The sequence below is a fragment of the Mus caroli genome, unplaced genomic scaffold (assembly GCF_978045245.1).
Source record: "Mus caroli unplaced genomic scaffold, Mus_caroli_1 scaffold_16, whole genome shotgun sequence".
NCBI classification, from domain to species: domain Eukaryota; kingdom Metazoa; phylum Chordata; class Mammalia; order Rodentia; family Muridae; genus Mus; species Mus caroli.
The window spans coordinates 19,177,188-19,204,961 of NW_028227271.1; the positions used below are offsets into that span (position 1 = coordinate 19,177,188).

The window sequence follows — 27,774 nt, forward strand, 5'->3', positions numbered from 1 at the left end:
AGATAGCGTTATATACATGAAGTTCCTAAGAAATACACAAATGTTACAATTAATAGTTAGTTTACCCTGAAAGGACTCTGATGTTAGCTTACAAAAAATAGGTATGAATATGGCCATACAAAACTCATAGTGCATATGGGAACTAGAGAGGCTCTGAGTCTTATGGAGCTGCATAGTAAAGATTTCAGGGTATTCTCTCAGCTCCAGAGAACTGGGTGCAAACTATAGCATTCACTTAGAACAAGGTTCAGCAGACTTCTTGAAGATCCACAGTTAATATTTCTAGCTTTGGTGAAGCTGTAAGGTTCTCAGAAGTACTTGAATAATTACTTAAAATGTACCAACTCTGTCTCTGGGCAGTAACCACAAGAAAGGGCCAGAGCTTGTCAGCTAGCTTCATGCTTCTCACTGATAAAAAGAGAAGCAAATACTTTGTGTTGAGACTGTTTCCTTTCCTAATACCGCAACCACTGAAATAAAATGGCATCCAAAACACACCATAACAAAATAGATATAGTTCAGTATAACAAGAAAATTCAGATCCTTCACTGTGACACTAAAGCTTTTCATAGACTGATTTGTTTTCAGTTTGTATACTGCTTTTATAGTCAGCTGAATGTAATTTTGCTAACCAATTTATTAAATCAATTTCAATATTTACCTATCTACCCCTGATATCACTTGGTAAATGTATTTTAAAAAGAAAAAAATGGCCTACTACTGAGTCTGTAATCACAATATTTAATGGGCTGAATAGGAGCGTTGCTGTGAGTTGGAAGACAGTCTGGCCAACAAGGTAAGACCCTATCTCAAAATAATAATAATAATAATAATAATAATAATAATAATAATAAATCTCTCGTTCTGTTGGGGTCTATGCTGATGTGAGTAAAGGTGGTCACAGAATCCAGAAGAGGGCAATGTATTCCCTGGGTGGTTGTAAGCCACCTGATATGGGTGCTAGAAACCAAACTTGGGTCTTCTACAAAAGTAATATGTGCTTTTAACTGCTAAGCCATCTCTACAGCCCTCAAAAAATAATTTTCAAAAATTCATTTTTTTAATTAAACACATTCAGAAGTCATTTGCTTGACTTCATAGTTCAGTGGCAACTCAAGCTAAACATTCTCATCATATATACCACATCTTGTCATAACTGAAAAAAAAAACTGAGCACACAGGGTTGACTTTAAAAATTTTATTTATAACCAGTGACATAAAAGATTTTCCACACTTAGAAAGCACGGGAGTGAGGAGGTGTCTTTAGCCTGTCTCTGGCTTCTCCCTCATTCCCTGTAGCAACCTATGTTTCCTGTTCTTAATTGTCAGTATCCCTTGGGAGCTACTGTGCTGTCCATGCAATGTCACAGGCAGAGCTTGGCATCATATCAAAGATGGATAGCCTCAAATGAACCATGCAGGACCTGTTTCTAAGAAGTCTTCCTTTCAGGACCACTCTGTATAACGTGTGAGCCTTTGCCACAGTCACTATCAGAGGAGCTGTGGGCATATGCAGTAGTCTAAGCATGAGTGTTTCCCCAGAAGTTAACCTTGAATGTAGTTAAAATTTGGCAAGCCCTTTCAAAGTATTGCCTACCCCACTCCAAGTAAATCTTAATATGAACGGTGGGAAGAGAGGAGAACAGAAAGGATGGGCCTTATCCTAGAGAAATAAGACTTGGGAAGCTTAGAACTTCTAAAAGTTTAAAGCTTGATCTTGTGCTTCACTCTCCCTTTTTAACTTGGAAGTCACACAGTGGATCTAGACAGCACTGAAGACTTTGGGAAAGGTCTTCAGTCTGTCTGGACTTAACACTCACTAACAGTCAGTTTACCAATTCTTTGGAACAGAAATTACTGAAATGTCAAAATTCCAAAGAAACCAAATTGATCTAGTCATCCCTTTAAAAACAATTTTCACTAGTGGGTTCAGCCCCTCTACTATCCACTTGTGCTTTACTGTTTAACACTGTAACCAACACATCTTTAAAAAAAAAAAACTTTCTACAGCCAAAAGATGCTTCCATGTATTTCCACATAAAGATATAAAATATAAATGTTTATGTCTTATTTTCTCTTTGGCAACTACTGTTGCTTGAATAGTCCTCATTCTCCTCCGTGTATTAGGAAAAATAACACCCTGACATAAGAAAACATGTCAAATGGGAAAAGGGAACAATGCCAGGTACATCCCACCCCTCAATTTGGTCCCTGAGGTAGCTGTCCTTATGAGTATACCTGAAGTGTGTCCATGTCACCTCCTGAGCAGCTAAACGCATAGTAGAGCTCTGTCATTCAACCACAAAGGCCACACACCCACATGGCTCTTTTGGGGGTGTGTGACAGTTCACTATTGAGAGATCCATATGGAGTCCTCTGTACATTCCTCATCACTTGGGCATGGCACTGTGGTTGCTGAAGGCTGGTTTTCAAGTTTCAAGTTTTAAAAACTTCAAGACCCTCCAGCATCATCTGCTTAAGAAAAAAAAAAAAAATACAAAAGTGTTTCAGTTCAGGTAAAAGAAATTCTATCAGAATTTCTGTTTTAGTAACTACTTCACATGCTGGAAATTTTGAAAACCCTCCATAATGGTAATAGTAGCCACTGTCTAGAAATGGCATTGCAGAGCTATAAATACTACCAAGGACGAGGTACAATGTAGGGTATAAAGACTTATGGATATCTTTACCAGTTGCACACAAAAAAACCAAAAGCATGTTTTAAGTATGGATAAGAAATGAAGGCTCAGAATGCACACACAATTTGACTGCCACACGTATAGAAACACCATTCCTCTGGGGTTCTTAAGGCTCCAAGTGTGGACAGCAGGAGTAAGAAGGTGGCTCTTGGCCTTTCTCATCCACATGCAAAACAGGTCAAGGCTTTCTGCACATCAGAGACCAGAGAAATCTTCAAGCATACATAGCTGCCTAGGGAGAGGCAAGGCTGATACAGTTGTGAATACTTGGGGGGTGGGGGGAGGAGCTCTTTTTGGCTAACATTCTGGCCCACTGCTTTATGGCACTGTCTACCAGGCAGTAGCTCTAGCACCTGAACATGCAGCATTCAGAGAGATCATGAACATGTAAAGCCTAGTATACAAGTGACAGCAGGAAAAGAAAAGAAAAAGAAGAAACCCACAAAACAATTGTTTGCCTACTGAAAACAATCACTTTACACATCAGCAAACAGTGGAGGAAGCTTAGATGTAAGGAAAACCAGAAACATGGAGCTAACAGGAAAAAAAGCACCTGCCCAGAGGTAGCAACTGAGGACTATCTGTTCTATTTTAGTTACAGAAGTCCTTGCTAACTAAAATCACAATCCAAATGAAAGATACCTAAAGAATTTTGTCTATACACAACCAAAATTGAATTTTCCCTATCTAGGAAGAAGCATGCCATCTGCAGCAGCCATTGTCCCAGAAGGACCTCAACTCACTCCCTTGATACACCTCTGAGCTAAGCCTCCACAGCCTCCTATCTCGTGCCCCCCATCCCAACTGAAAAATACACACTTAAGATAACATTTAAAAATCACCCTATTTGTTTCATTTGTGTTCATTATGACTCTTTATCAATGACAGATGACTTCAGTAACTCATCCTCTCAGAACATCTATATATATCTTTTATCCAAAATATACTAGTATCCCTTATTGAATCTATCCAATGCTTCAGGAATTAAGTGGTAACAGATAATCAGACTCCAAAGAACTTAGCACTATATATATAATAGATGATAGTAGCAAGGTTGAATAAGAGAAGAACTCTTGGAAACTTGAGGACACACTATTAAAGTAAGAATTTTAAGCTGGGCATGGTGGCACACACCTTTAGTCCCGGTACTCAGGAGGCTGAGGCAGACAGATCTCTTGAGTTTGAGGTCAGTCTGATCTATACATGTTGAGTTCCAGGCCAGCCAGGGACCCCATCTTAAAACAAACAAAAATTTAGATGCTGACGATATAGCTCACTGTCCTTAGCATATACAAGCCCCTAGCTTATAACCCCAGCTCTAGGCACTCAAAAATAACAAAACTTTAACCTAAGGAATAAAATACAATTTTAAGACTCTCTCGAAGTGTTGTTTTAATGAAGATTACAAATGAAAACTAAGAAGCGCTAAAGGAGCCAGGCTTGTGGTGGCACATTCATTTAATCCCAGTACTTGAGAAGCAGAGGCAGGTGGAGTTCTGTGAGTTCAGGACCAGCCTGGTCTACATAGCTAGTTCTAGAATAGCCAGAGATACACTCTGTCTTAAAAAACAAAAACAAAGAAGCACTAAAGCAAACAAAAGATAGTGGGACTAATCCAAAAGACTCCAACTAGCATGGCTCCCAACATGAGAAGACAGAGATGCAAAGAAGAAATAATTAAATTGCCAATATAAAACAATCAGAACTGGAAGAATGGGGTGCTTGTTAAACATTTAACTGATATTGAGCACACATCTCACAACAAAGAAGCCCCAGCCTTGGCCCACTAATATTGTATACAAGCTGAAAGGAAAGACTACAGATGCCGTTAATAAAGTAAATGCTTTTATTTTCTACCTTTTAGAATCCACAGAATAGAGGCCTTGCTTCCTTTTTACCCTGTATCTAGGCGTTTTACATTGGGAATGTTAAAAGCTGGTGCTGGGGGAGTGGAATGGAGAAGAGAAGAGAAAAGCCCCTTCAGAGCCCAATCATCAGATTCAAATCCTATGTCCTAGTACTAAGGAACTAGAAATGCATCCTACCACACCAGAGGGGAGGGGAAGAGGAGGAGGAGGAGGAGGGACAAGTAGTCACCCAGATGCCTCTCCCAGCTTCAGTGGGAGCTGAAATGAGAAGTTGATAGTTCACAGCTAAGTGCACATACATTCCAGGAGGAGAGTGGTTTCTCTAACTGGTGGAGGGATGCTCCCAAAACGTTCCGTTTGCCAACTTGGTATGACCAAATGGTTGTCTTCCTCGTGAAAACTCACTGAATTGTTGTCATATCACCTGCTTGTTTTCTTCCAATTACATTTTAAGAGAAATTTTGGGGACAATAACAGTAGCTCTGATTAGTAGTGACAGGTCAGGCTCCACTGCAAAGGCTTCTGTGATTCCAACATGAAGTATGTACTGATCCTTCCCATACACCAGGGTGTTAAAGCAAAGCACTGAGGACAGATAGATACCTACAGACCAGAGAGTTCCTGTGAAAACAAACAATACCTACCAGTATCTGACTGTCTAACTTTTTTTGTGACTTCAATTCCATTCTCTTCCAACTTCCTCTTTGCACAGTCCTGACATGCATTACCTTAAAGAAAAAAAAGTTGTATTAAAAAATTAAGAAATTTGTAAAAATAAATTTTAAAAACTTTACATTAAAATAGCCCAGGAGAAAAAAGGCATCATGAGGGGAATGGATGGGAATTCATTTACTCTCCATCTGTATCCTTCAAATTGTCCATAATTAGTGAAGATAAAGCTTGCCTACTTTGTATGGTATAAATAAACAGTATCCCTCAAAACTGTATGAGTTAAAGGCTTGATCCCCAGTACAGAACCCAAAGCTAGATCTCGAGGGCTCTGACCTAATCAGTGCTACTGCTGGAAGGTGAGGGCTGATTGGAAGGAGTCGGTCACTGGGGACTTCTCAGTGCCCTTGAATAGACCTTCCTTTGCATCCACTCTCCTCCTCTCCCTATCTTGCTACAATGATGTGAGAAACACATCTCTGTCTTGTCACAGGTCCAGAAACAATGGGGCCAAGTAACCATGGACTCAAGCCCCAGAGCCAAATATCTATTTTAAGGTGCTTTTTCTCAAGTAATTTGCCACAGAACGGCCAGCAAAGAACTGGTGCCGCCGGGCATGGTGGCTCACGCCTTTAATCCCAGCACTCAGGAGGCAGAGGCAGGTGGATTTCTGAGTTCAAGGCCAGCCTGGTTTACAGAGTGAGTTCCAGGACAGCCAAGGCTACACAGAGAAACCCTGTCTCGAAAAACCAAAAAAAAAAAAAAAAAAAAAAAAACTGGTGCCAACAAATGACTCTTTGTGAGCATGTGCTCCAAAAGCCTTTAGAGCTAGTGTGCTGGAGTGGTTTACAACAGTTTAGAGAAACGTGTTAGGACAAGCTTAGAAGTGCTGAGCTACCAGAAGCCAAGGATGCTGATGAGAAGACAAAGAACAGGACCGCTCACAAGATCAGGTAAAATTGAAGGCTCCAGGGGTCAGACTAGAGACCATTCATTTTGAATTCTAGAATATTTAAGTAATTAAAAGCCTACATTTTGTCTATGTCCCGAGACTTAAAAAAAAATTGTTCTTATGTGCATTGGTATTTTGCCTACATATGTCTGGGTAAGGGTTCAGATCTTGGGAGTTACAGACAGTTGTGAGCTACCCCATGTGGGTGCTGAGAATTGAACCTGGGTCCTCTGGAAGAATATTCAGTGCTCTTAACCACTGAGCCATCTCTCCAGTCCCACTCTGATACTTGTTGGAGGCTAAATTTTAAAATGACTAGTATGATGATGAAAACTGCAAGGCTGCATAGTAATCAGGCTGAGGCATAGGTATTATTACTAGCTGCTTTTAGCCAGCTTCACAGTGAGAGTTAAAAAGCAGAAAAGAACTGGAAAGCATTGCAGTTTGGCCAGAAGCATAGGACATTTGAGGTTAGGATTAGGGAAGGTGTGGCTGCCAAGTAAGATTAGCACCATGAAAAGCAAGCCCCATATTTTTTTATACCATGACAACAGGAAAGATGCCTTTAAGATCTCAGAAATTAACTGGGGCTTTCAGCCACAGGCTCAAGGGGGTGAAGTTACAACTTGAGCTTTGTTCCATGAGCTCTAGGGCTATTTGCTCAGGCATGGCTAGGTAAGCTTCATCCACCCACACAGGCACATAGAAGCCATGGCAGCCACAGCCAGCTAGACCCAGGCAAACGCATGAGTTGTGGAGTCCTGGAGGCTCCTACCCAAATCTCCAGAGGGGCCAAACAATATGAAAGGGTCAGGGTCCCTTAGCAGAAGCATGAAGCTGAGCAAAGGCAGAGATGTGATGTAAGTTCCAACTGGCAAGAATATGGAATATCTGGGAAGGCTGCTGGCAACAAGCAGAGCCAGCCCAGGAGAGGCCAAGGGATAGAGCTACCTAAACCATTTGGGTCAGTGTGTACCTTGTGCCAAGTAGTGTAAGTGTAACCCACTTCTTCTAGCAAGGCCACACTTCCTAAGCCTCCCAAAACACCACCACCAACTGGAGACTGGATGTCCAAATGCCCAGGATTTAGGGAAGATATTCAAACCACCACACACATTCTCACTATAGCACAGCCTGTAACTAACTCACTTACACTCTTGAGTCTTTCCTGACTGGGCTGTAAGGGGCTTTGGTTGGAGAACATGGTCACTGGAAGCATGTATTTGAAAGGTGTGTCTTGTCCCTGGACCCTTCTCTGCACTCTGCTCTGTCTTACCACCCATAGGAAGGGAACCATGTGACCACCTGCTGAAACTAAGTGGCACAGTTCTTCAGTTTTCTCAAGTATTTTATCACTGTGATGGAAGCCACCTCGGGCTGACCCACTATCATAGAATGTACTCCCAGGAGCCAGCTTCTGAACCTGGCTTCACTGGGGCACTGGCCAAGATTTCCCTACAGAGTACTACATGTTTTATCAACTGAGTTACTGCTGCTTTCAAAGGAAATTATTCTGGGACTCATACCTAAGGGGAAAAACTAGAGCAAAAATATCCTTTTATGCAGACACGGAAAGCAGAGCAAAGCTCTTCCCACCCCTGGACTAAGTCAATCCCACCGCTGACTTGGACTGGCTCTGGCTGTCCCTACACTGCCACACTCTGTCCTGTTGGGACACACTGGCCCAACAGGCAGCAATGGCGAGGCTGAATAGAGAGAGGCTCCTGCTCACTGGTTGGAGCCCCTTTAGCCTGACTGAATCAGGCAGTAGACACCCCGATTAATTTGCCTTCTGGAAGATGCTGGTAGCTGCTGAGACATCAACTTATAAACTCAGCAAGCGCTGAGTTTATACTTCAAAGAAGTATTAAGAGAAAAAACTATATGAAAGTTCACACACTGTAAGGGACAGGTTACCTTAGATTACTGATCCTTCTCTGATGGCATAATACAAATAGAACATTTCTCTTATTTCCTGTGACTGACTCTTGGTTCTAGGGCAGGATTTAGTCTCTGCTGTCAACAGACAGTCCATGACTGGGCTGTGCTTCCCAGTGGAGGGGATGGACTTTTGTGCCTTTACCGTGGTGGGGACCAGCTGAAGGTAGAGGTATCTATTCTTTCTGTCCTATTTAATAAGGCAAATTATTGAATGAATGTAAGGAACATTTTCATGGTGATGAATTAACATGCAAGCAAAAATCAGGTGAGAAAAATCAAGATCTGCTTTACCCAGTAAGGTGGTGCTGTCCACTCGCTCAGCATCTGGGAAGAAAGCAAACAGTCAGCAGAGCCCCAACTTGGAGTATTCCACCCCCACCCCCCCCCACCCCCCCACCCCCAAGGCCTGGAATGATGGCAAAGGCCACCCTGAGGCCATCCACTAATTGGGGCTAGGCTTCTGTATCATTTGCATCCCATGTCAGCCATGGTTCCCTACCTATCTCTCCCTTCTCCACCTGGCAGGATGGATGCCAGAGGTGACTGCATGACAATGGGAAGCTGCGGGGGCTATGGACACAGTGAAGCACATATCACAACAGCTAATGTCACTTTCAGTCAGCAGGCATCCTTGCCTACCAAAAGAGAGTACAAACTCAGATGTCCTTCGGGACAGGCACAGATGAAAGCCTCAGTGATGTGACTGAGTCCATTCAGCTGCCAGGTCCTGGGAAAGGAGCAGCAGTGGGGATGGGACGCAGTTCAGCTGCTTACTCGAGGGAATGGCTGGGTGTTGGTCTTCCAGGGAGTCATGATTGTGGACAAGAGAGAGCTGGGCAGGATGAGGGAGGTCTTGGAAGATCCCTGCCCACAACTGGTGCTAAGACATCTTTGTACATATTAGTCCAGGATCAAATCCTAGCTTCAAAGTTCTGGCACACACCAGGCAAACATTCACCCTTCACAGCTGATATCTCTAAACTCATCTAAGTAACAACAAGCACCAAATTAAAACCTAAGGGCAGTGGTGCCTGGAATGCAGGCCTCTAATCCCAGCACATGGGGAGGCAGAGGCAGGCAGGTCTCGGAGTTCAAGGCCAGCATCATCTACATAGTCAGTTCTAGGACAGCCAGAGATCCACAATGAGACCCCTGTCTCAAAGAAACAAAATAATAATAATAATAATAATGAAAATATAAAATTTGTTGTTATTCATGGCATGGCTCTATGACCTGAGTTCTCTGTTCCCACTCCCAGTAAGAAACTGACTACTATCCTATGATACAGCTACTCATAATTTAAATCAGCAACTCCACTAATTATTAGCAGCTAAAGTGAGTATTAGAAACTCATTACTGCTATACTGTGTCTGTCTCTCACTGGTCTCTGCTAACCTCATTCCACTACGTGGTGAGCCTCTGGGTTTCCTGTTACCATGAAAGGCCAGTCAATGCAGAACTTTCCATGCTTGGTATCATTCATGTTTTATGACACTGAATTCAAGGCCATTATGTAAAAGTGACTCATCAGCATTTCTCACTACCATGGTCTTTCCTGGCAGAGCTATGATGCCCCCCAGAAAGGCCAAAGAGCAGAAAGGAGATGCTTCCCACGTCAGAGAGATGTGCAGTGAGGGGAGAAAAATGTAAGCCACATAAGCCTTCCAAGGTTTAACTATCACTGGCAGCAACACTGCCCTGACAGCTGTTCTTGGCTACAGTAACCTGTGATGCAGATCAATGTGTCCCACATTTGGAGCAGAAGTCTCAAGTTCTACTTACAGACTGTTACCTATACCAATCACCCCTTTTTCGACTTTTAAACTCAGAGGCATTAAAAAATAACTAGATTGGTAAGTCTTATAGACTGGGAAGAGGAACAGCTGAAGGAAGAACCCAGGAATTCTGCTTGGAAAGTGACAGCAGAGCTCCACACCTGGACTTCGCTGCTTGCAGATCTGAGTGGCAAGGTCTTGCACATATCCTGGGAAAAGGTCAAAACAGTCCCCATAGGACACCACTTTAATTCCATGCAAAAGCATATCTGCCTGATGCTTAAAGAAATGGTCTTCGTTTTCCTTGAGCACTACCATGTAGTGCTCCAAGTCCACCTTATTTGGCACGGAGTACAAGAAGAGCGCTTGGAATATCTGGTCTCGAAGCGTCTCGCCACAGCCCACGAACAGGAATGACTTGGTGCGGTAGAGATTTTGCAGGACTTCCTGGGAAAGCCAATAAACAGAGAACACCTCAGTGAGACCCAGCAGGAACTCCTCACTAACACAAAGGCCTGTGTTCCTTAACATCCTATCTTGTACCCAGCAGGCTTCCCAAGAGCCATCCTAGGGCGCACCAGGGAGACTCAGAGCAACCCCGTGCAGTGATCTGTGTGCAAACCATGGTGAAGCTCAGCTGAGCTCTACCTCTCAACTAGGACAAGAAAGAAAACCAGCAGAGGCAGGATACTGGCCAACCTGGGCAGCATGAATGCACCTCACAGTGAAGTCAGCTTATGATAGACCCTTGGCTCGCCAGGTCAACTCACCCAAATCAACGCCTAGATATTTATTTATTTATACACACACACACACAAACACACACACACACAAAACTTTTTTTGCTTGTTTTTTTTCAAGACAGGGTTTCTCTGTGTAGCCCTGGCTGTCCTGGAACTCACTCTGTAGACTAGGCAGATCTGCCTGCCTCTGCCTCCCAAGTGCTGGGATTAAAGGTGTGCACCACCACTGTCCAGCTATATACAATCTTAAATTAAGACATAAAAGAAGAGCATTAACAGTTCTGCTGGGCGTGGCAGCACACACCTTTGGTCCTGACACTAAGGGGGGCAGAGGCAGTAACCCCAGAGCAGCCTATGAGGGTCACTCAGAGGAGCTGAGTGAGTTCCAGACCAGCCTGGTCTACATAGCAATTACCAGGCCAGTTGGGGCTACATAGTGAGACCTTGTCTCAAAAAACATCTTTTCTTGGTTCAAAATTGTGTACGAACACCACCCTGAGACTAATGAGTGGACAGATGAGCCAGATCCTGCAGGAAGATGGGGTAGATAGATTTTAGGGAGTGAAGGCAAGAGAGTTGCGAAGGGGAGCAGAGGCAGTAACCCCAGAGCAGCCTATGAGGGTCACTCAGAGGAGCAGTGGTCAGTGACTCGGACCTGAAGGCCCCATAACAGCAGCACTCTCTCAAGGAGGGCCTCAGCAGCATCAGTTCCTGACTGCCCAGCATTCATCTGCTGATGCCATCCCTGCTGACAGAGGCCAGAGAAGAGCTCTGCGGAACATGTACCTGATACTGAGAGAACTACCACACAACACACAGACTCAAGTGAGAGTCGCAGATAACCTGATATGGTGGCGCATGCCTGAAATCCCAGCACTTGGGAAGTTGGAGGCAGGAAGACCAAGAGTTCAAAGATACTGAAGGCAAACAGACTTCACGGGATGCTCAGAAATGGCGGGAGGAGTATGGAGCATGCTAGGACAGAAGAGTCAGCAATATATTGCACATACTTCATGTGAACATCTGCTGGGCAGGGCTGGGAAGATACTCAGTGGAGTGGTTAACAAAGACAAGTGAAGCTCTTCCAGAGACCTAGTCAATTCCAGGACTCATGGAGGGTACCTCAACCACTGTGACTCCAGATCCAAGGGATTCAGTGTCTCTTGAGACCACTTTTTTTTTTTTCTTTCTTTTTGGTTTTTCTTTTTCCTTTTTTTTAAAAATTTATTTTATTTTATTTATATGAGTACACTGTCGCTGTCTTCAGACACAATAGACATGAATAGATGTGTGCATCAGATCCCATTACAGATGGTTGTGAGCCACCATGTGGTTGATGGAATTGAACTCAGGACCTCTGGAAAAGCAGTCAGTGCTCTTAACCACTGAGCCATCTCTCCAGCACTCTTTTTGGAGCTTCAAGACAGGGTTTCTCTGTGTGGCCCTGGCTGTCCTGGAACTCCTCTATAAACCAGGCTGGCCTTGAACTCACACATGTGACACAAGTACCCAGCCACAAATCTCTCATTAAAAAATGAAGAAGACCTGGCATAGTGGCAAATATTTTTGATCTCAGTACTCAGGAGGCAGAGGCAGGCAGATCTCTTTAAGTTCAAGGCCAGCCTGGCCTACATAGCAAGTTCCAGGAAAGGAAGGGCTCTGTAGAGAGACACTATCTCAAAAAAAAAAAAAAAAAAAAAAAAAACCTAAAAGAGTTAAGAAAGGCTTCCATAACATCGGGTGCTCCGCTGCTGGTCTGCTGTGCTGGCATGGAGCTAAGGACATGCACGTGCTCGGTGAGAGCTCAGCCAGGGCTCCGTCCTTAGCCCTCGTTTTAACCTGAAGAGACTGCTATGTAAGGAAGGTGAGAACTGCAGATAGAAGGCCCTGAGTAAGCATGGAGAACTGACAAATGGGACAGAGGAGAAGCAGACTGCAGACTGCAGACCACAGACTACCAGCATCAGGCAAGTCTCTCCTGCCAAGTCCCTGGTCAGGAAACTGCAGTGTGCTAGTGCTGGCACCAGGAGAGAGGTTTCTAAGGAAGCACACAAGTCCTCCTCGAGCAGGTGTGCACTGAGCATCTATTCAGAATGCAGCACCATACCAGGGCCTAGAGATGTGGCTACTAACAAGAAAATGTGGCCCTGTCCCCAGCAGCCATGCGAAAGGGGAGTTAACCAGAGGACCAGAATGCCTGGGAAACACAGCCAGATGGCTGGCTGCCACCATCAGTTCCCCAGAAGAGGCACCCAAAGCCTAGTGAAAACAGGCTTACCATTACTTCCGGATCTTGAGTGACATCTTTATAGCCTGATGGATCCAGCACCATCCCACAGGGGTCTGTGTACAAGCCATGAATATGAAGAACTCCATACTTAATATGGCCTCTTGCCCACTGAAGGACCTATAAAATCCAAACCAAGACAATAAATAGACTGCTATTATTTCAAATAAGATACAAGAACAAAATTATTCAAAAAAGTAAATGTTTCCATTCATAATTATACCTTTAAAACAGAAACTAGTTATCCTGCCTAGAATCTCAGTGAGGTCTTTACTGAGGACTGTGTGTGGAAATAACTGCTGTCACAGCAGCTAATTGTGGCTGCATAAGGGAGGGACCTTCTTAGTTATATGTTCTATATTCTATATTGTTCTGGGGTTGTAGCTGGTTCTGTTTCCATTTTTTTTTTTCTTTTGGTTTTTCGAGACAGGGTTTCTCTGTGTAGCCTTGGCTGTCCTGGAACTCACTCTGTAGACCAGGCTGGCCTAAAACTCAAAAATCCTCCTGCCTCTGCCTTCTGAGTGCTAGGATTAAAGGAGTGTGCCACCACGCCCTCTGTTTCCATTTTTATGTTTTGTGGTTCTTCAGGTAAAACCCATGTCCTCCTTCACACATCTTAGATGAGTGTTCTACCCCAAGCTAGTTACTTTTACACCATCAACTGTATCTCAAATAGCCCCTGCATTCATCTTAGTTCAAGTTACAGGCCATACTTCATGTCTCTCAGTGTGGGGCCTCTGCATCTGCAGGCTCTACTGAGACAGGCTCACTAGAGGTGGGAGCCAACAAATAGTTCTCTTACCCACACTTGACTAGTCATTTTCAAAAGTGCTATCATGCTCAGCCACAGCCTGTGCCGCACCCCATCACAGGGCCATGTCACCATGAGGGATACCAAAGCAGCCAACCAGGCTAGCAGAGAGAGCATGCACCACAACTCAGTGGGCAACAGCACAGTGGCGTCTGACTCCCTAATACATCTAACAGAAGCATCAGAAAAAGCAAGCATGCCAAAAATGAAAGTGGTCCATACGACCCAACTGCTCCACCTTTACAATAGAGGAGGGAAAATAGGACTTGTGCCTCTCTGACAGAAATACGTCTGGCTGTTTTAGTTTGTTTTGGAGACACGTGCCCAGACTTTTCTTAAAATCACTATGTAACTCAGGATAGACTCAAAATTTATAGTAATCCTCCTGCCTCGGCCTCCAATGTGCTAAGATTCCAGGTGTGCACCACTGTAACTGCTTGCTTTGTTTTTAGTAACTCCACTGCAGGGTGCTCCCTGGCAGAGCTGGGGATACAACTGTCTTCTACAGGTGTCACCACACCAGGCCAAAATCACTGTAAACAATTTCCTGGGGCACTTGTTCCTCAGAACCCACTCTCAGAAGTTCTTTCTCACTTTTTCTTAGTAAGTCTATACTTGTTCTTTTAAAATGTAAAATAATACACTTTAAATTAGAATGGCCCTCTAGCCTCATAGCCAGGAGAGCTGTTTAGGAAGGGACTAGGAGGTGTGTAACTGGAGACTGGCTTTGAGGTTTCAAAAGCTCATACCAGGCCCAGTCTCTCTCTGCCTCCAATATGTGGATCAGATGTAAGCTCTCAGCTACTGCTCTAGTGCCATGCCTGCCCGCCTGCTGCCACACCTACCATGATGGTCATAGACTCACCCTCTGGAACTATAAGCAAGCCCTCAGATAAATGCTTTCTTCTATGAGGTGCCTTGATCATGGTGCCTCATAGCAGAAATACAGAAATAACAGACAAATAGCTTAGTGAAGCCAGGCATCGTGGAATATGACTGTAGTGCCAGCATTTGTAAGGTAAAGGCAGGAAGACTGCTATCCATCCAAAGCCAGCATGGTCTACACAGTGAGTCTGGAACCCCAGGAACTTGAAAGCAGAAGCAGGTGGAGCCCGAGGATAAAATCTGCCTGAGCTACTCAGCAAGTCCCTGTCTCTAAAAGGGAGAAAAAATTAAAAACAGGTTTGAAATGTTTGCATCCATTAAATCCCAACTGTGTAAGAAAAAAATCTACACCACGAGGATCATGGGTGCCTTTTTCTGTGCTGGCTCCATTGCCCACATTCCCACAGTAGTCACTAATCAGCCAACGCAGACGAGAACTGCTTGTAGGAGTAGGACAGCATAAAAAGAGTGGACAGCGGGGAAGGGAAGCATCGCAAGTGGGTGGGGGAGGGCATGGCTCCCGGGCAGCTCCTGGGCTGCCTGAGGGAATGGCTTCGTGGCTTCAAGGAGTAGGCCCAGGGCAGCGGGCCTAAAGCAGTGACCTCCCGGAGCCTCCTGCCCACTCAGCCCGTACCTTTGTCTTATCCTTCAAGTCCAGGGACTCCATGGGCTTGCTCTGCTGCTGCCCGAAGATCTCCAGCAGGTTGTCGTAGTTGGTGGTCAGCACCATGGTGCCTCTGTCCATCAGGCTGAGGATGGACTGCAGCACCACAGGGTTCTGAATGTGCTGCTCCAAGCTGTCAAACACCTCCATCAGGCAATCCTGGAAGAAGTTGGGCTTGGTGTCGCCTGTGCGCTGCAGAGAGACAAATCAAAGGTTAGGAACACATGCTGACCGTGATGGTGCATGAAACACAGGCAGAGGTAGAAGCAGGCGTATCTCTGTGAGTTCAAGGCCAGCCTGGTCTAACTAGGTGAACTACAGGCCAGCCGGGTCTATGTAGAGAGACCCTGTCTCAAAATGACAACAAGGAAGTTAGGAGCAGCAGGGGCTGATCAAGGCTGGTAGTAAGCTGAGGGCACACAAGGAAGGATGCACATTCTTACCAGAACAAAGAATGGCGGCAGCCTGGGGGAGGGCAGGCCAAGTACAAGGACGTAGCACTGCAGAACAAACACTTGGGGCAAAGCAAGGCAGAGTAGTGGGTGTAGGCGGGCAGGAAAGGCCCACGGAGGTCTCTCTGAGACCTGGAGGAGTGGGGAGCTCTCAAGACTGCTGTGAGCAGGGGCAGGTACAAAGGCAGTGCAGTGCTTGTGGAAACGGGGCCAGCCCGTGTAGCAGGGCAGGTCAGAGAGCTGACCCAGAGCCAGGCCATGAGGTGCTATGGAAAGTCCCTACTTTTCCCATGTGGGCCAGGGAAGGTGGGGAGCAATGAGAACAGCAGATAGCATTGCTGAAGGGAACCAAGATGGGGTTGAGCTGGACAGGATAGAGGTCAAGAGGTCCCATGTTCCCCAAGAAGAGTCCTAATCTAGGCTTCCTACAGCACCACTCAGTCTCAGTCAGCACCACCTCAGGGGCCCACAGGTCAAGACAGAGCTACCAGGCAAGTTCCCCGTAGGCCCCTCCTCCTCCTAGGAGGCTATGGGGATGTATGTCATCCTGAGGCTCTGCCCCTGGTACCCGCTAATCCTCATCTTTATCCATGGGACCATAACCCCCTAATAAAACCAACTTGGTATCCTCTAGGATGGCTCATAAACATGGCAGCGTGGCGGAGGCCTGCTGACCCCCTCACCTGATTCTCCGTGGGAGGCTTGGAAGAGTGCACCAGGATAAGAAGCAGCAGGATGGGCTTCAGACCCATCTCCTGACCATCAGTATCATCAACCCAATGGCCTCTCCCTGAGTGAGCCGCATAACCTTGGTGCTGTGCAGACATCCCACAGGTTTCCCTGGCCCAAGGGTAAGCTCTCATCTTCCTGTACAAGGGATTAGCACCCTTTGTGTCAAGTGCCAGAGAGTAAATCTGATAGGCCTATGGCCACAGTTCCTACTGCAGCTACTCAAGCTGGCCTCTGGGCACGAAAGCAGCCACAGACAATGTACTAGCAAGAGGGTATGGCCACATGCCAACGAGACTTTATAAAAATGGCTAGCAGGTAAGGTTTGGCCCAGTCTCTACCTATGATGTCAGTTATCCCTGATTAACAGAACACCCACATCTGGCACAGCTACCTAACTGAAAACGCCCCCAGCCTGGAAAGGTGAAGTGCAGCACTGGGTAAAGCCAGTGACGTAGTGATGACTCCATGCAAAGCCACGGAGGGGAGGGTTGGCGACCCCATCTGCTCACCAGAAGGAGTGGGAAGGGGGTAGAGGGAGTCAGGCAGCTAACTATACAAAGTTAGGGGACTTCATGCTTGAGGGTGGTAAAGCCCAGGTCTCCAGTACCACTGAGCTCCTGCATGCTCCTGGGCTGTCTCCCCAGGTTCTGTAGGAACCAGAATTACTATCCCGATAAAACCACCATTTGGGGTCTCTGGTCTTTTGGAGACGCCCACACCATCAGTCCTGATGACCATTTCACAGTCCTATCCTCCCTTAGGCGCCCATCTCAAGTCTCCTCCTGCCTCCTCTGTATGCCGACTGCACATCTCCATGAGCACAGAGCACCGAGAAACAGCCTACTCCAGCTTCTCCCACGCTGCTGTTCAGCCTACACCAGACAACAGAGCCAGCCACCCTCATCTGGCCGGGGCCTCTCAGTAACTGTCCCCTGCATCCAACTCTGTTACCCTCTGCTAGTTCTTCTATCGGCAGACACTAACCTCCCACCTTAAAATGTCTTCTAAGAACCAGCTGTTCTCTGCAGAAATATGAGTAGCCTACTCAACCAAAACAGTCAGTGTCTCACAAACCTCACACTAAAAATGGCAGTGGAGCACCATCCAGAGCCAGCCAGCCTTCAGGGGCCATTACTACAAACTAATCCAGTACCTGCAAGCAGTCCAGTATTGAGGTTTAAAAGAGAAGGATCCGCTGGGCACAGTGGAAAACAGCTGTAATTCCAGCATTCAGGAAGCACAGGCAGGTGGATTTCTGAGTTTGAAAACCGCCTGGTCTACAGAGTGAGTTCCAGGACAACCAAGGCTACACAGAGAAACCCATCTTAAAAATCAAAACAAAACACCCACAGATGGTGGCCTGATAGGCTGAGCACTAACAAACAGAACCTCTGCTCAGGGAGGCCTAGTGTTCAATGTACACACTCCTTCAACCTGGACTAGACCATTACACCAATGCTGTGAAACCTGATGTGTCTGAGACTCACAGGTGACATCTTCCGGATCAGATCATGGGCCACAACCAGCAGGTCCCGGTCCTTCATCACCTTCCTCCGGAACTCGGCAACGTCGCCAGGGTGCAGAACCTCCAGCTGCTCCGCAGCTTCGATGACCGCCTCGATGCAGCTCCTCCAAGAGCAGAGTGCTCGGATGCCTGGGGCCACAGCTGCGCTCACACCAGTCCCAATGACCAAGAGCAGGTCCTGGGGTTGCTTCCTAATGAGGCTCTTTAAAAACTTTCTGTTTAAGAACAAGGAAGGAGGAAGCCAGCAGTCAGCTTGGAAGTACCGAGAGCTTGCAGTCTGGAAACATCTAGAATGTCCAGCTCTCAAATGTGCCCTTCTGTTCATTACCAGAAAACAAGTCCCTAGCTGGGCAGTGGTGACACACACCTTTAATCCCAGCACGTGGAAGGCAGAGGCAGGCGGATCTCTGAGTTCGGGGCCAGCCTGGTCTACAGAGTGAGTTCCAGGACAGCCAGGGCTACACAGAGAAACCCTGTAAGAAAGAAAGAAAGAAAGAAAGAAAGAAAGAAAGAAAGAAAGAAAGAAAGAAAGAAAGAAAGAAAGAGAGAAAGAGAGAGAGAGAGAGAGAGAGAGAGAGAGAGAGAAAGAAAGAGAGAAAGAAAGAAAGAAAGAAAGAAAGAAAGAAAGAAAGAAAGAAAGAGAGAAAGAGAGAAAGAAATGAAGGAGGGAGGGAGGGAGGGAGGGAGAAACCAGTCCTGTTGCCTACAATAACAAACACATTTACAGATAACTGAGAACGCAAGTTCAGCCCTCTGCCCCTCTGAAGCTGCAATAGCTGGTAAATCTGCACTGTAAGCAACAGTGGTGACTTCCTAAAGCCCACTGTGTTCTCTGTGGTCAGCAGTTCGCTCCACATCACTTTCCAGTAAGTGGGACCTGCCGGCCATGCACAGTCCCATGGCCCTTCCCACCCACCGCTTCTGAGTTGCTTGGTTTAGAGATGGAGCTCTGGTAGCTTCTTTGAGCAGAAAGCTACTTTCTGGAATGCTTCTTGTGTTGGAGCAAACCACGGTGAGCAGCCATGGGTTCCCCTCCCAGCTTCCCCACTTCCGGGACAGTCAGGAACCCCTATGAGTAACTGCCTACTTACCTGCATTTCTGCTCACTTCTGTTGGTGGTCTTTTCCACTGACTCCATCTGTGAATCCTACAGAGAAGAAAGATGTTTTATGAGTCCTCGGAAGACTGTAGAGGATGAAGCTGAGTCAAAGGTCCTGATTCCCCTTTAATTAGAACACCCAGAAAGTGCCAACTAGAGAAAGGCCCACACAAGTGGTTCCTCTGCAGCCGATGATCTTGCCTGGCTTCCCTGGTCAGGCTCCAGACAGAGCAGCTCTGGTGAACTGGCCCCAGGTTGCGTGCTTTTACCCTGGCAATGTCTCTTTAAGACAAAACCATCTACCAGTCTCCCTTGAGTCTAGAGCTAGTGGTTACAGTAAACAAGGAAACAGGCTGGGCACCTGGTATAAAGGCCTATAGCTACCATCACTGGGGAATATGGTGCCTTGTCCCCTTTTCCACCAAGCTTTTTAACGATATTTTTCATGTCATTTGAGAGCAGAGTCCATGTCCTAATTTTAGTCCCCCTGTGTTATTAGAAACTGCCGAGCTGGTGAGATGGTTCAGTGGGTAAGAGCACCCGACTGCTCTTCCAAAGGTCCGGAGTTCAAATCCCAGCAACCACATGGTGGCTCACGATCTGACTCCCTCTTCTGGAGTGTCTGAAGACAACTACAATGTACTTACATATAATAAATAAATAAATCTTAAAAAAAAAAAAAAGAAAAAAAGAAACTGCTCAAAATGTAAAGCAAGCCTCCCACGTGGGACTACAACCTAAGGACTGACTGCCACCTCCATCACTAGCCCTTCATGGGCGCAAGATGCTAGGAGCACGGTGAGCAACTTGTGTGCACAACTTGTAAGCACTTGGCCGGCCATGGCAGACCGTGCTCTGAGCAGCACAAGTGCCAAGTCAGAGGAGGAGCAGAGCGCCTGTGATCCCATCCATTAGAGGGCAGACCCAGAAGGACCTCAGGTTAAAGGCCAGCCTAGGCTACACAGAGCAACCACCCCAAAACAATTGAAGAGGGGTCCTGAACCTCCCCTCCCCACACCCAGCAGCAGCACTCCTGGGGATCAACAGTGGTAGGAATGCGGGGAATACCGGATCCCCCACATCCTCACACAGGACTGAAATAGGTCACCAAACATAACTCTAGGAAAGACTACACAGCTCACGGGTCTCTCAGTTGCACCCTCAGGCTTGAGACAATGGGATCCTGCAGTCACCATGAAAACATCTGCATGCATCCACCCTCCCACCTTGGATGGCACGCTCTCAGCTTCCACCAAAATCCCCAAGGTCCATGGCCTATCCTCAGGGCTAAGAAACCAGTTCATGGGCCGAACCTTGAAGCTGGCAGAGGATGCCGCCTGTCCCTTGGGTAGGGGAGTGTGGCCGCCTACTCACTGCAGTCACCATGTAAGGTCAAGCCTATTTCGGCTTAGTAATCTATTAGAAATTTTCTAAGGCAAGTTATAACTGTTCTATTTCATATAATCCCTCCACTGCCCATGGATCCCAGCCCAGGTGTCCAATGAGCCTATGCACAGTCCTCCATTCTGTTAGCAGTTGGAAAGCATGGATACCTGCTAACTGGCCAACCTTCCCAGCTCAGTCCTCTTTAGAGGGAAGCTCTGCAAACCAAACTGCTGGGCCAGGCAGCTGGGCTGTATCCCACAACTGAGACCAAGGCTCAGGGCCCTGCAAGACAGAACACTGAACTAGCCTACTGCACTTCCTGTTTGAAGCTACCATAAAGCACACTCCGTGTCTCCAGAGTGATTATGCCTTCCTGCCTGGGGGAAAGCCCTTCAATGTGGCCTACTCGAGCCAGCACTTTAGAGCCGACTTCAGCCACTGGCAGCCTGTGTGCCTCAGAAACAACACAGCCTCAACCTTTACCACATAAAGAAATAAACATTTTCTAATTCCTTCCTCCTGTTCAACTGTTTTTCATTTGCCATTCACCTATAGGTGTCACAGTTAAAATCCCAAATACACACGTCAACCTCTGCAATGTAACACAAAACCAAGCTATTTCAGTTCCCCCAAGAAAACAAGAGACACTCACAGAACAGGAGGGAGCTCTGGCTTGTGCAGGCAAGCTATGGCTGGTTCCTGATCCACTCTGCCTCAGTCTGAGTTGGGGGATCTGAAGTCTCTGCTGCCAGCACTTGCATCAATATTACAAGGGTTCCCACCTCAACAGGGAGAGGGGCCTCTGTCTGGGATTTTAGGCAGCTAAGGACCTCTAGAGATCAAAGCAACCAGCAGGGGACGCACAAGACTCCTACTCTCAGGACCCCTGTGGTGATGAACTGAATAGCTGCCCATATTTAGCCATTTACAGTTCTTTATAAACACTACAAGCTTAAAGGCATTACCTCATTTCCTGTTTTTCAGCAGCCAAAAGATCAGAGCCAAACCTCATATAATTATCCAGGGATTGCTCAAAATCTCCCCTTTGTTTTTAAACCAAGGCCCAAGTGGGAGATTTGCCCAGTCTGACCTCTGCTGACAAGTTTCTGGAGGCCAGTCTATCTCTGATGTACCAGTCCCTTCTCAACGGTCACTCTTTTAAGCCAATCAGATTGCAGACGACAGCAACAAAACCCTTCAGAGGCCTCTCAGATGCTGCAGCTTTCTGTTTCCTAGGTGACCATGTCGTCACCAGTTTGCAGACTCAAAAACCAAGCCATCATACCAACACATTATTTTATAAAAACCTACCAGTGTTTTCTAAATGTAAACTCAAGCCAAAAGCACATCTCAAAGTAGTTACTGTCTTTTTTATCTAAAACCTTCAACAGAGTCTTAGCTGAGTGTTTTGTGCCTAGAATAAGAAACCATAACTCTATTATGAATGAGCTCTGCAGTAACTACACTGCCTTCATTTTTCTGTAATCCCTTGACATCCACCACTAAGTATGCGTTCATCAGAAGGCTGGAGAGACGGACCTCTCCGTGGTTAAGAGCATGTACTGCTCTTGTAAGGGTCCTGACTTTCGTTCCCAGCACCCAGGCCTGCTGGCTCACAACCACCTCCAGCTCCAGGGGGTCTTAATGCCTCTGGCTTCCACAGGCACCTGCACTCACATGCATACACTCCCACAATGACATACACCATACAGTAAAATATACAAATTTTAAAAACATTTCATGTTCACCAGAGTCTAAAAGTAGCAGAGTACAGAAGAGGGACTGGTTATCTTCATAAAGCTGTGAGGTGGAGCCTCCACTTTCGAGCCGACACAGTAGGTCACTGACAATGCCATCCAACTCCAGACATCCACATCCTGCACGTGGCCTCCAGTCTTAGCCCTGGGACATTTTTGGCCACTGGCACACCAACAAATGGGACACAAATCAAAGTTTGACAAGCACTAGACAGCGCAGCCTCTCCTCTGGAACTCAGCCGTGCAAAGCAGGCCCAGCCTCCTGGGAGAATGTCACCCACCTGAGGAACAAGGTTGCTTGAGCCACTCAGGTCTAAGAACACTTGTATGTGTCACCCAGTGTGGCTAGAGGAGCTTTGCTGAGCCAGGCCTAGCCCAAGCTATGCAAGCGGCCCTTGTCTGAGCGGCTGGCTACCACCAAGGTTCTTCACTGCTACAAAGACCAGGGGAGTGAGAACAAGTCAGGGTCATGAAGGTGGTCATAAAGATGGGAGGAGGGGCTGGTTATTAAAAGTGAGCAAGCAGAATGAACAGGATCCAAATCTGTGGGAGATTATGCTTTTCAAAAACTCAACTTCTGCCAGGCATGGGAGCACACACCTTTAATCCCAGCACTTGAGAGACAGAGGAAGATGGATCTCTGGGAGTTCAAGGCCAGCTAGTGCTACACCAAAGTACAGGCTTTGAGTACAAAGATGCAGGAGAGGGGAAGTAACAGCTCTGTGGCACAAGGCTTCTCCAGCAGGCTCAAAGCCCTTGCTCCCAACACCTCACACATAAAAATCCTGCAAGAAGATGTACAGTCACGGGCTGCAGCTCAATCCCACTGAAGAAAAAGTGAACAGAAACTCAAAACCCACTTCCTTCTCCCAGCAGGAGGGGCAGGCATCACTCTTACACAGCAAGTGGGCAGCAGGACCCTGAGGACACACCTGCAGATGGCAGGAGATGTAGGTGAACAGTAGTTTGCCTAGCATGCACAATGCCCTGTGTTCCATCCCCAGCACCTCACTAACCAAACGCAGGCTTTGAACACACCTGCAGTCAGTCAGACGGGACAGGTGAAAAGGACCCTTTGCCACCTTCCTAATTAGACAGGGGGCTCTCTCTGACCATCAAGTCCCAGGGCTCTTCCAGTCTCTGCCCCCTACAAAGGTGTAGGGGCCTCCATAGCCACACACAGTTTTTAAGAGGGTGTTGGGGATTCAAACTTAGGTCCTAGTTCTTGTGCTGCACAGGGTTGTCCACTGGCCTCTGCACACACTGTGTGATACCTACACTGACCTCTGCACACACTGTGTGCTACCTACACTGACCTCTGCACACACTGTGTGCTACCTACACTGACCTCTGCACACACTGTGTGCTACCTACACTGACCTCTGCACACACTGTGTGCTACCTACACTGACCTCTGCACACACTGTGTGCTACCTACACTGACCTCTGCACACACTGTGTGCTACCTACACTGACCTCTGCACACACTGTGTGCTACCTACATTGGGATGACTTTGATGATGATGATGATCATGGCTATAGTACACATTCTAAAAAAGAAAACGCAAGCCCCACAGCACCACAACGGAAACAGTTAAGACCATAGTTCCTTCAAAGTATAGCGTATAGCACCACACATGATAGCACACATCTGCAATCCCAGATTTTTGGAGATAGAGGCAGGAGGATTAGAAGTTCAGTGAACTTAGCTATGTAGAATTCTAAGGCTAGCCTGGGCGCATGAGATTCTATCCCCCAAAAAAATTAAAATTGCTGCTTTTAGGGGAAATCACGAAGCACTCTGCATACACACTCTCAGTCAAGTGCTAACAGCTCTCAGTGCCAACTCAGTCAGCTCTAGAAGCGGCCACCAGCTGCAGTCCTGTCCCTGTTCTACCACCAGTGTGCAGGGATGCCAAGGGACAAATAGCATGCTTTTCCAGAAACCTGACACCCACAGCACTGTTTCAGTCTGCCCATCAGGGGGACAAGTCCTGTAAGGCAGGTCTTTACATCACTTTATAAGTCAGTGGAGGTAAAAACAAACAAACAAACAAACAAACAAAAAACACCCCAACCTGAGCCCAAATGAACCCCCACCCCCAAACCCAGAAGATGCAGAACAGATGCTCTATAGAAAAACTACAAAACTTGGGCTAGAGAGATGGCTCAGGGGTTAAGAACACTTACTGCTCTTCCAGAGGTCCTTGAGTTCAAACCCCAGCAACCATATGGTTGCTCATAACCATTTGATGACCACTTCTGGTGTGTCTGAAGACAGCTACAGTGTACTCATATAAGTAAATAAATCTTAAGAACAAAACAAAAAACAAAAACAAAAAACCACTACAAAACTTTAGAGCTGGAAGAATCTAGGGTTTCTATAATGACAAATGGCTTCATTTCTTTTTTCTTTTTTTTTTTAAAGATTTTATTTTTATTTATTATATATAAGTATACTGTAGCTATCTTCAGACACTCCAGAAGAGGGAGTCAGATCTCATTACGGATGGTTGTGAGCTACCATGTGGTTGCTGGGATTTGAACTCCGGACCTTCGGAAGAGCGGTCAGGTGCTCTTACCCACTGAGCCATCTCACCAGCCCATGGCTTCATTTCTTTGAGGTGAAAGCTGAGACTCCAGTAATTGGCCAGCATCTTCCCAGGCATCAGCTCTAACTCACGTCTGGCTTATCCCGATTCCTTTCACTCTCAGCCCAGGCCTACCTACGCTCTGCAGCCCCAGGCCTCCCTGTCACGCTCCTGGGTCATCCCGGGCCCCAAGGTTGGCTGCTCCGTTTTGTCTGAGGGACTCTGCCATTCTCCAGAAACACACCATCAGAAAGCCGAGAACATGGCCAGACAGACAGATGGACACAGACACACACACACAGCCAACCCCGACAGCTCTGTCACACAGCTGCCTGCAGAACACAGTAACTTTAGCAGAATTGATAAGGAGAGCTAAAGAAGAGGTGTGGCCATGTCTCCAGGCAGAAGGCTGTGGAGGAAAGACAGGTACACAACCCAGAAGGGCCCAGCCAAAAACAGTTTGCTGTGCTGCTTACAGCCTTGCGTGGCTCACCCTGAGACTGTTCCTCACACGTGAAAAAGGAAGAGTGTGCCCATGCCAGGTGGCCAGAGGCATTCCATGGGATAATATCAGAGCAGCCTACATGCTTCCCAGGACCCCTAGATTTAACCCATTAAATGCCAGTCCTGCCACTGTAGGTATATTCTAAGTGCCAGTCAGTCACATGTGGCTGTGGTAGCCACAGAAAGCCCTCCTGCACTAGGCTATCTCCATTTCCCTCTCCTCCCAAATCCAGGCTTCATCCATTATTCTTCATAATCCCTAGTTCACTGTCTACAGTAGTGCACGTCACACCTTCCAGTGCTCACCTGTCTGGACATCGACACCTCCTGCTTGCAGCTTCAACCCCTCCAGTTACACAGACAGTGCTGACACATCCGAACTCGTCTCCTTCAGTACCTTCCCCTTTCCTTCAGGACTCCCCCGCTGACTTCAGTCCCTCTTCCCCCTACCAGAAGCAGTGTGTCTTACACTTGGATAGCAGACACCCTGGTGAGGCGCTAAGGTGAGTACCACCTATAAGCAAACAGATAAAAATCTCACCTAAAAAAGTTCCCGTGTCAGTGCCCCAGGCTCGAAGCCTGGGCTTTTGGCTCAGTCAAGCTCTAGAGGGCTACTGAACCACACGGCCTGGGTCCAAGTCATTCCTACCTTTTGTGGTCTTTCGGCCTACAACAAAAGTCGCTCCACCACAGCTAAAGTGACCACTGGAAAAAATATGTAAGCCAGGACTAGGGACATGGCTCAGTCACCAGTCAGTCTGACCTGTGAACATAAGGCCTGGGTGTGATCCTCAGAACTTCTCAACCTTTAAGAGTCTGCTTCCTGTTACCTCTTACACCCCCTTCCCTCACCCCAGCTACTCTCTAGAACCCCCAAGTCCCAGATGCCTTGAAGGCCACTGCACTCTTAAGTACCACCAACTTGGCTAATCCCCACCTCCCAACCCTTACCAGCTGGAGCTGTGTCATCTGCCTCCAGCACCAAGCACTGGGCCGAAGAGGGCATCCACTCCCTCTTTAAAAATGCCTGGCCCTTGCCTTTCACAATCATCAGGCCATGTTCTTTCTTGAGGCTTTACCTCAGGGTACCAGACTGCCTGTGTAGCAAGTCAGGGACTGTTTATCAATGACAATAGCCTGAGGAAAGGATAATCCTTGTTCTAGAGATTTCCAGGACTGAAAAAGATAAGACGTGTACCATTTGGCCTCAAACCTCCACCTCAGGGAAGACAGCCACCCTTAAATCAGGATCCCAGAAAGATGGACCTTTAGGTTACCATCGTCCCATCAATTAGGCCACTGTAATCAAGCTTTACTTTCCTGGACTGGTTTTGGTGGGCTGTGTGTGGCAGCAGAAACTACCACACATTGAGGGCACAATCTAAAAGAGCTTTGACTGCCCAACTCCCTTTATTCCCAGCGCTGCCATTCTCCACAATGAGTCGGTCCCACACCAGCCTCCACTGCACGGTGAAAACAAACGCACATGCGAAGCCCCACATCCCACCTCCTCTTTGGTTATGCGTGGTCCTCTGTTGACCTATCAGATGGTGCCACTTTTATCCCTATTTACAATTCACAAACCTCAAGAACACTCTAGTAGAAGCTGAAAGGCTCTATGGACCTCAAGATAGAGAGCAGGAGGCAGGAGATCCTAGGAAGGAGGGTCTCTAGGGACAGGTGGGTCTGAAGGCCTCTCCACCCAAGAAAGGATGGGAGTCCATGGGCCTGGAGACCCGAAGAAGCTTTGGAGTTGGACCAGAGGGGATCTGTTGGGCTTCTGGAGGAGAAGATATAACGGTCTCAGGCCTTGAAGCCGCCGAGGTCTGTGTGCTGAGTCTGAGGGAAATCTGGAGGATGTAGGGTTTCCCAGGTGTGGAAGGTAATCAGGTCCACAGGTGGCCGCGGACCCAGGCAGCCCAGGGGATGTCGGAGGCAGGGTCCCCAGCGCATCAGAGGGCACTAGGGTCCTGGGCACCCTGGGCGGGTTCTGAGGGCTGGGGAGACGCGAGGCGCTGGCACCCAGCCCCGACCCGCCGCCTCACCTGCCGTGCCACGGAGACACCAGTGTCGCTCGCGCTCTCGCCGCCTCCCACCCGGGCCGCGCCCCTCCGGCTGGGTGGAGCCGCCGGGCGCTGCGCCGGATGGCGCTGCGCGCGCACCACGCCGAGCCTGCCCAGCCGAATCCGCAGCGCTCTCTCAAGGCCTTCCCCCTGCGCGCGCGCACTGCCCGCGCGAACGTTCCGCCCTGAAATCAACGGCCCCGCGGCAACGGGAAGCCCCGCCCTAAGGGGCGTGGCCAGACGCGTCCCGCCCCCAAGAGAAGCTACGATTGGACCCACGGACTGTGCTGTCGTGTCCACGAGGAGCCTGGTCTTAAGAGACTGACGGGCTCGCGGCCAGGGTTCCCAGCGCTGATTTATGTCCTCAGTTT

General features: G+C 47.3%; 1 protein-coding gene across 7 annotated transcripts; it reads right to left on the minus strand.

Annotated features, from left to right (window-relative positions):
• Positions 1-1,183: 1,183 nt before the first annotated feature.
• Positions 1,184-27,548, minus strand: Siral2 (SIR2 antiphage like 2). Of its 7 annotated transcripts, XR_015045529.1 has the most exons (12): positions 26,848-27,379; positions 25,990-26,103; positions 25,647-25,854; positions 19,095-19,150; positions 17,966-18,218; positions 15,265-15,486; positions 12,926-13,054; positions 10,066-10,351; positions 8,421-8,453; positions 5,212-5,295; positions 3,834-3,934; positions 1,184-2,472 (listed from the first exon to the last, which is right to left on the minus strand). XR_015045529.1 is itself a non-coding variant. In XM_021184092.3 (11 exons), exons 3-11 carry the CDS (start codon positions 25,656-25,658, stop codon positions 2,453-2,455), a joined length of 1,098 nt encoding a protein of 365 aa, XP_021039751.1. In that variant the 5' UTR covers positions 25,659-25,854; positions 25,990-26,103; positions 26,848-26,866; the 3' UTR covers positions 1,184-2,452. The 7 variants fall into 7 exon arrangements, 6 of the variants coding, with proteins under 6 accessions (XP_021039751.1, XP_085687581.1, XP_085687580.1 ...); XM_021184092.3 differs by lacking the exon at positions 3,834-3,934 and having other exon boundaries at positions 1,184-2,475; positions 26,848-26,866; XM_085831455.1 differs by lacking the exons at positions 3,834-3,934; positions 26,848-27,379.
• Positions 27,549-27,774: the final 226 nt, after the last annotated feature.

Excerpts from the sequence above, each read along its gene's own strand:
- Siral2 (XM_085831454.1), bottom strand. Across the intron at positions 15,487-17,965 it reads TGATCCGGAAGATGTCACCT|CGCACAGGCGACACCAAGCC; the intron begins GTGAGTCTCAGA and ends GTCTCTCTGCAG. Across the intron at positions 5,296-8,420 it reads GGACAGCACCACCTTACTGG|GTAATGCATGTCAGGACTGT; the intron begins GTAAAGCAGATC and ends TTTTTCTTTAAG.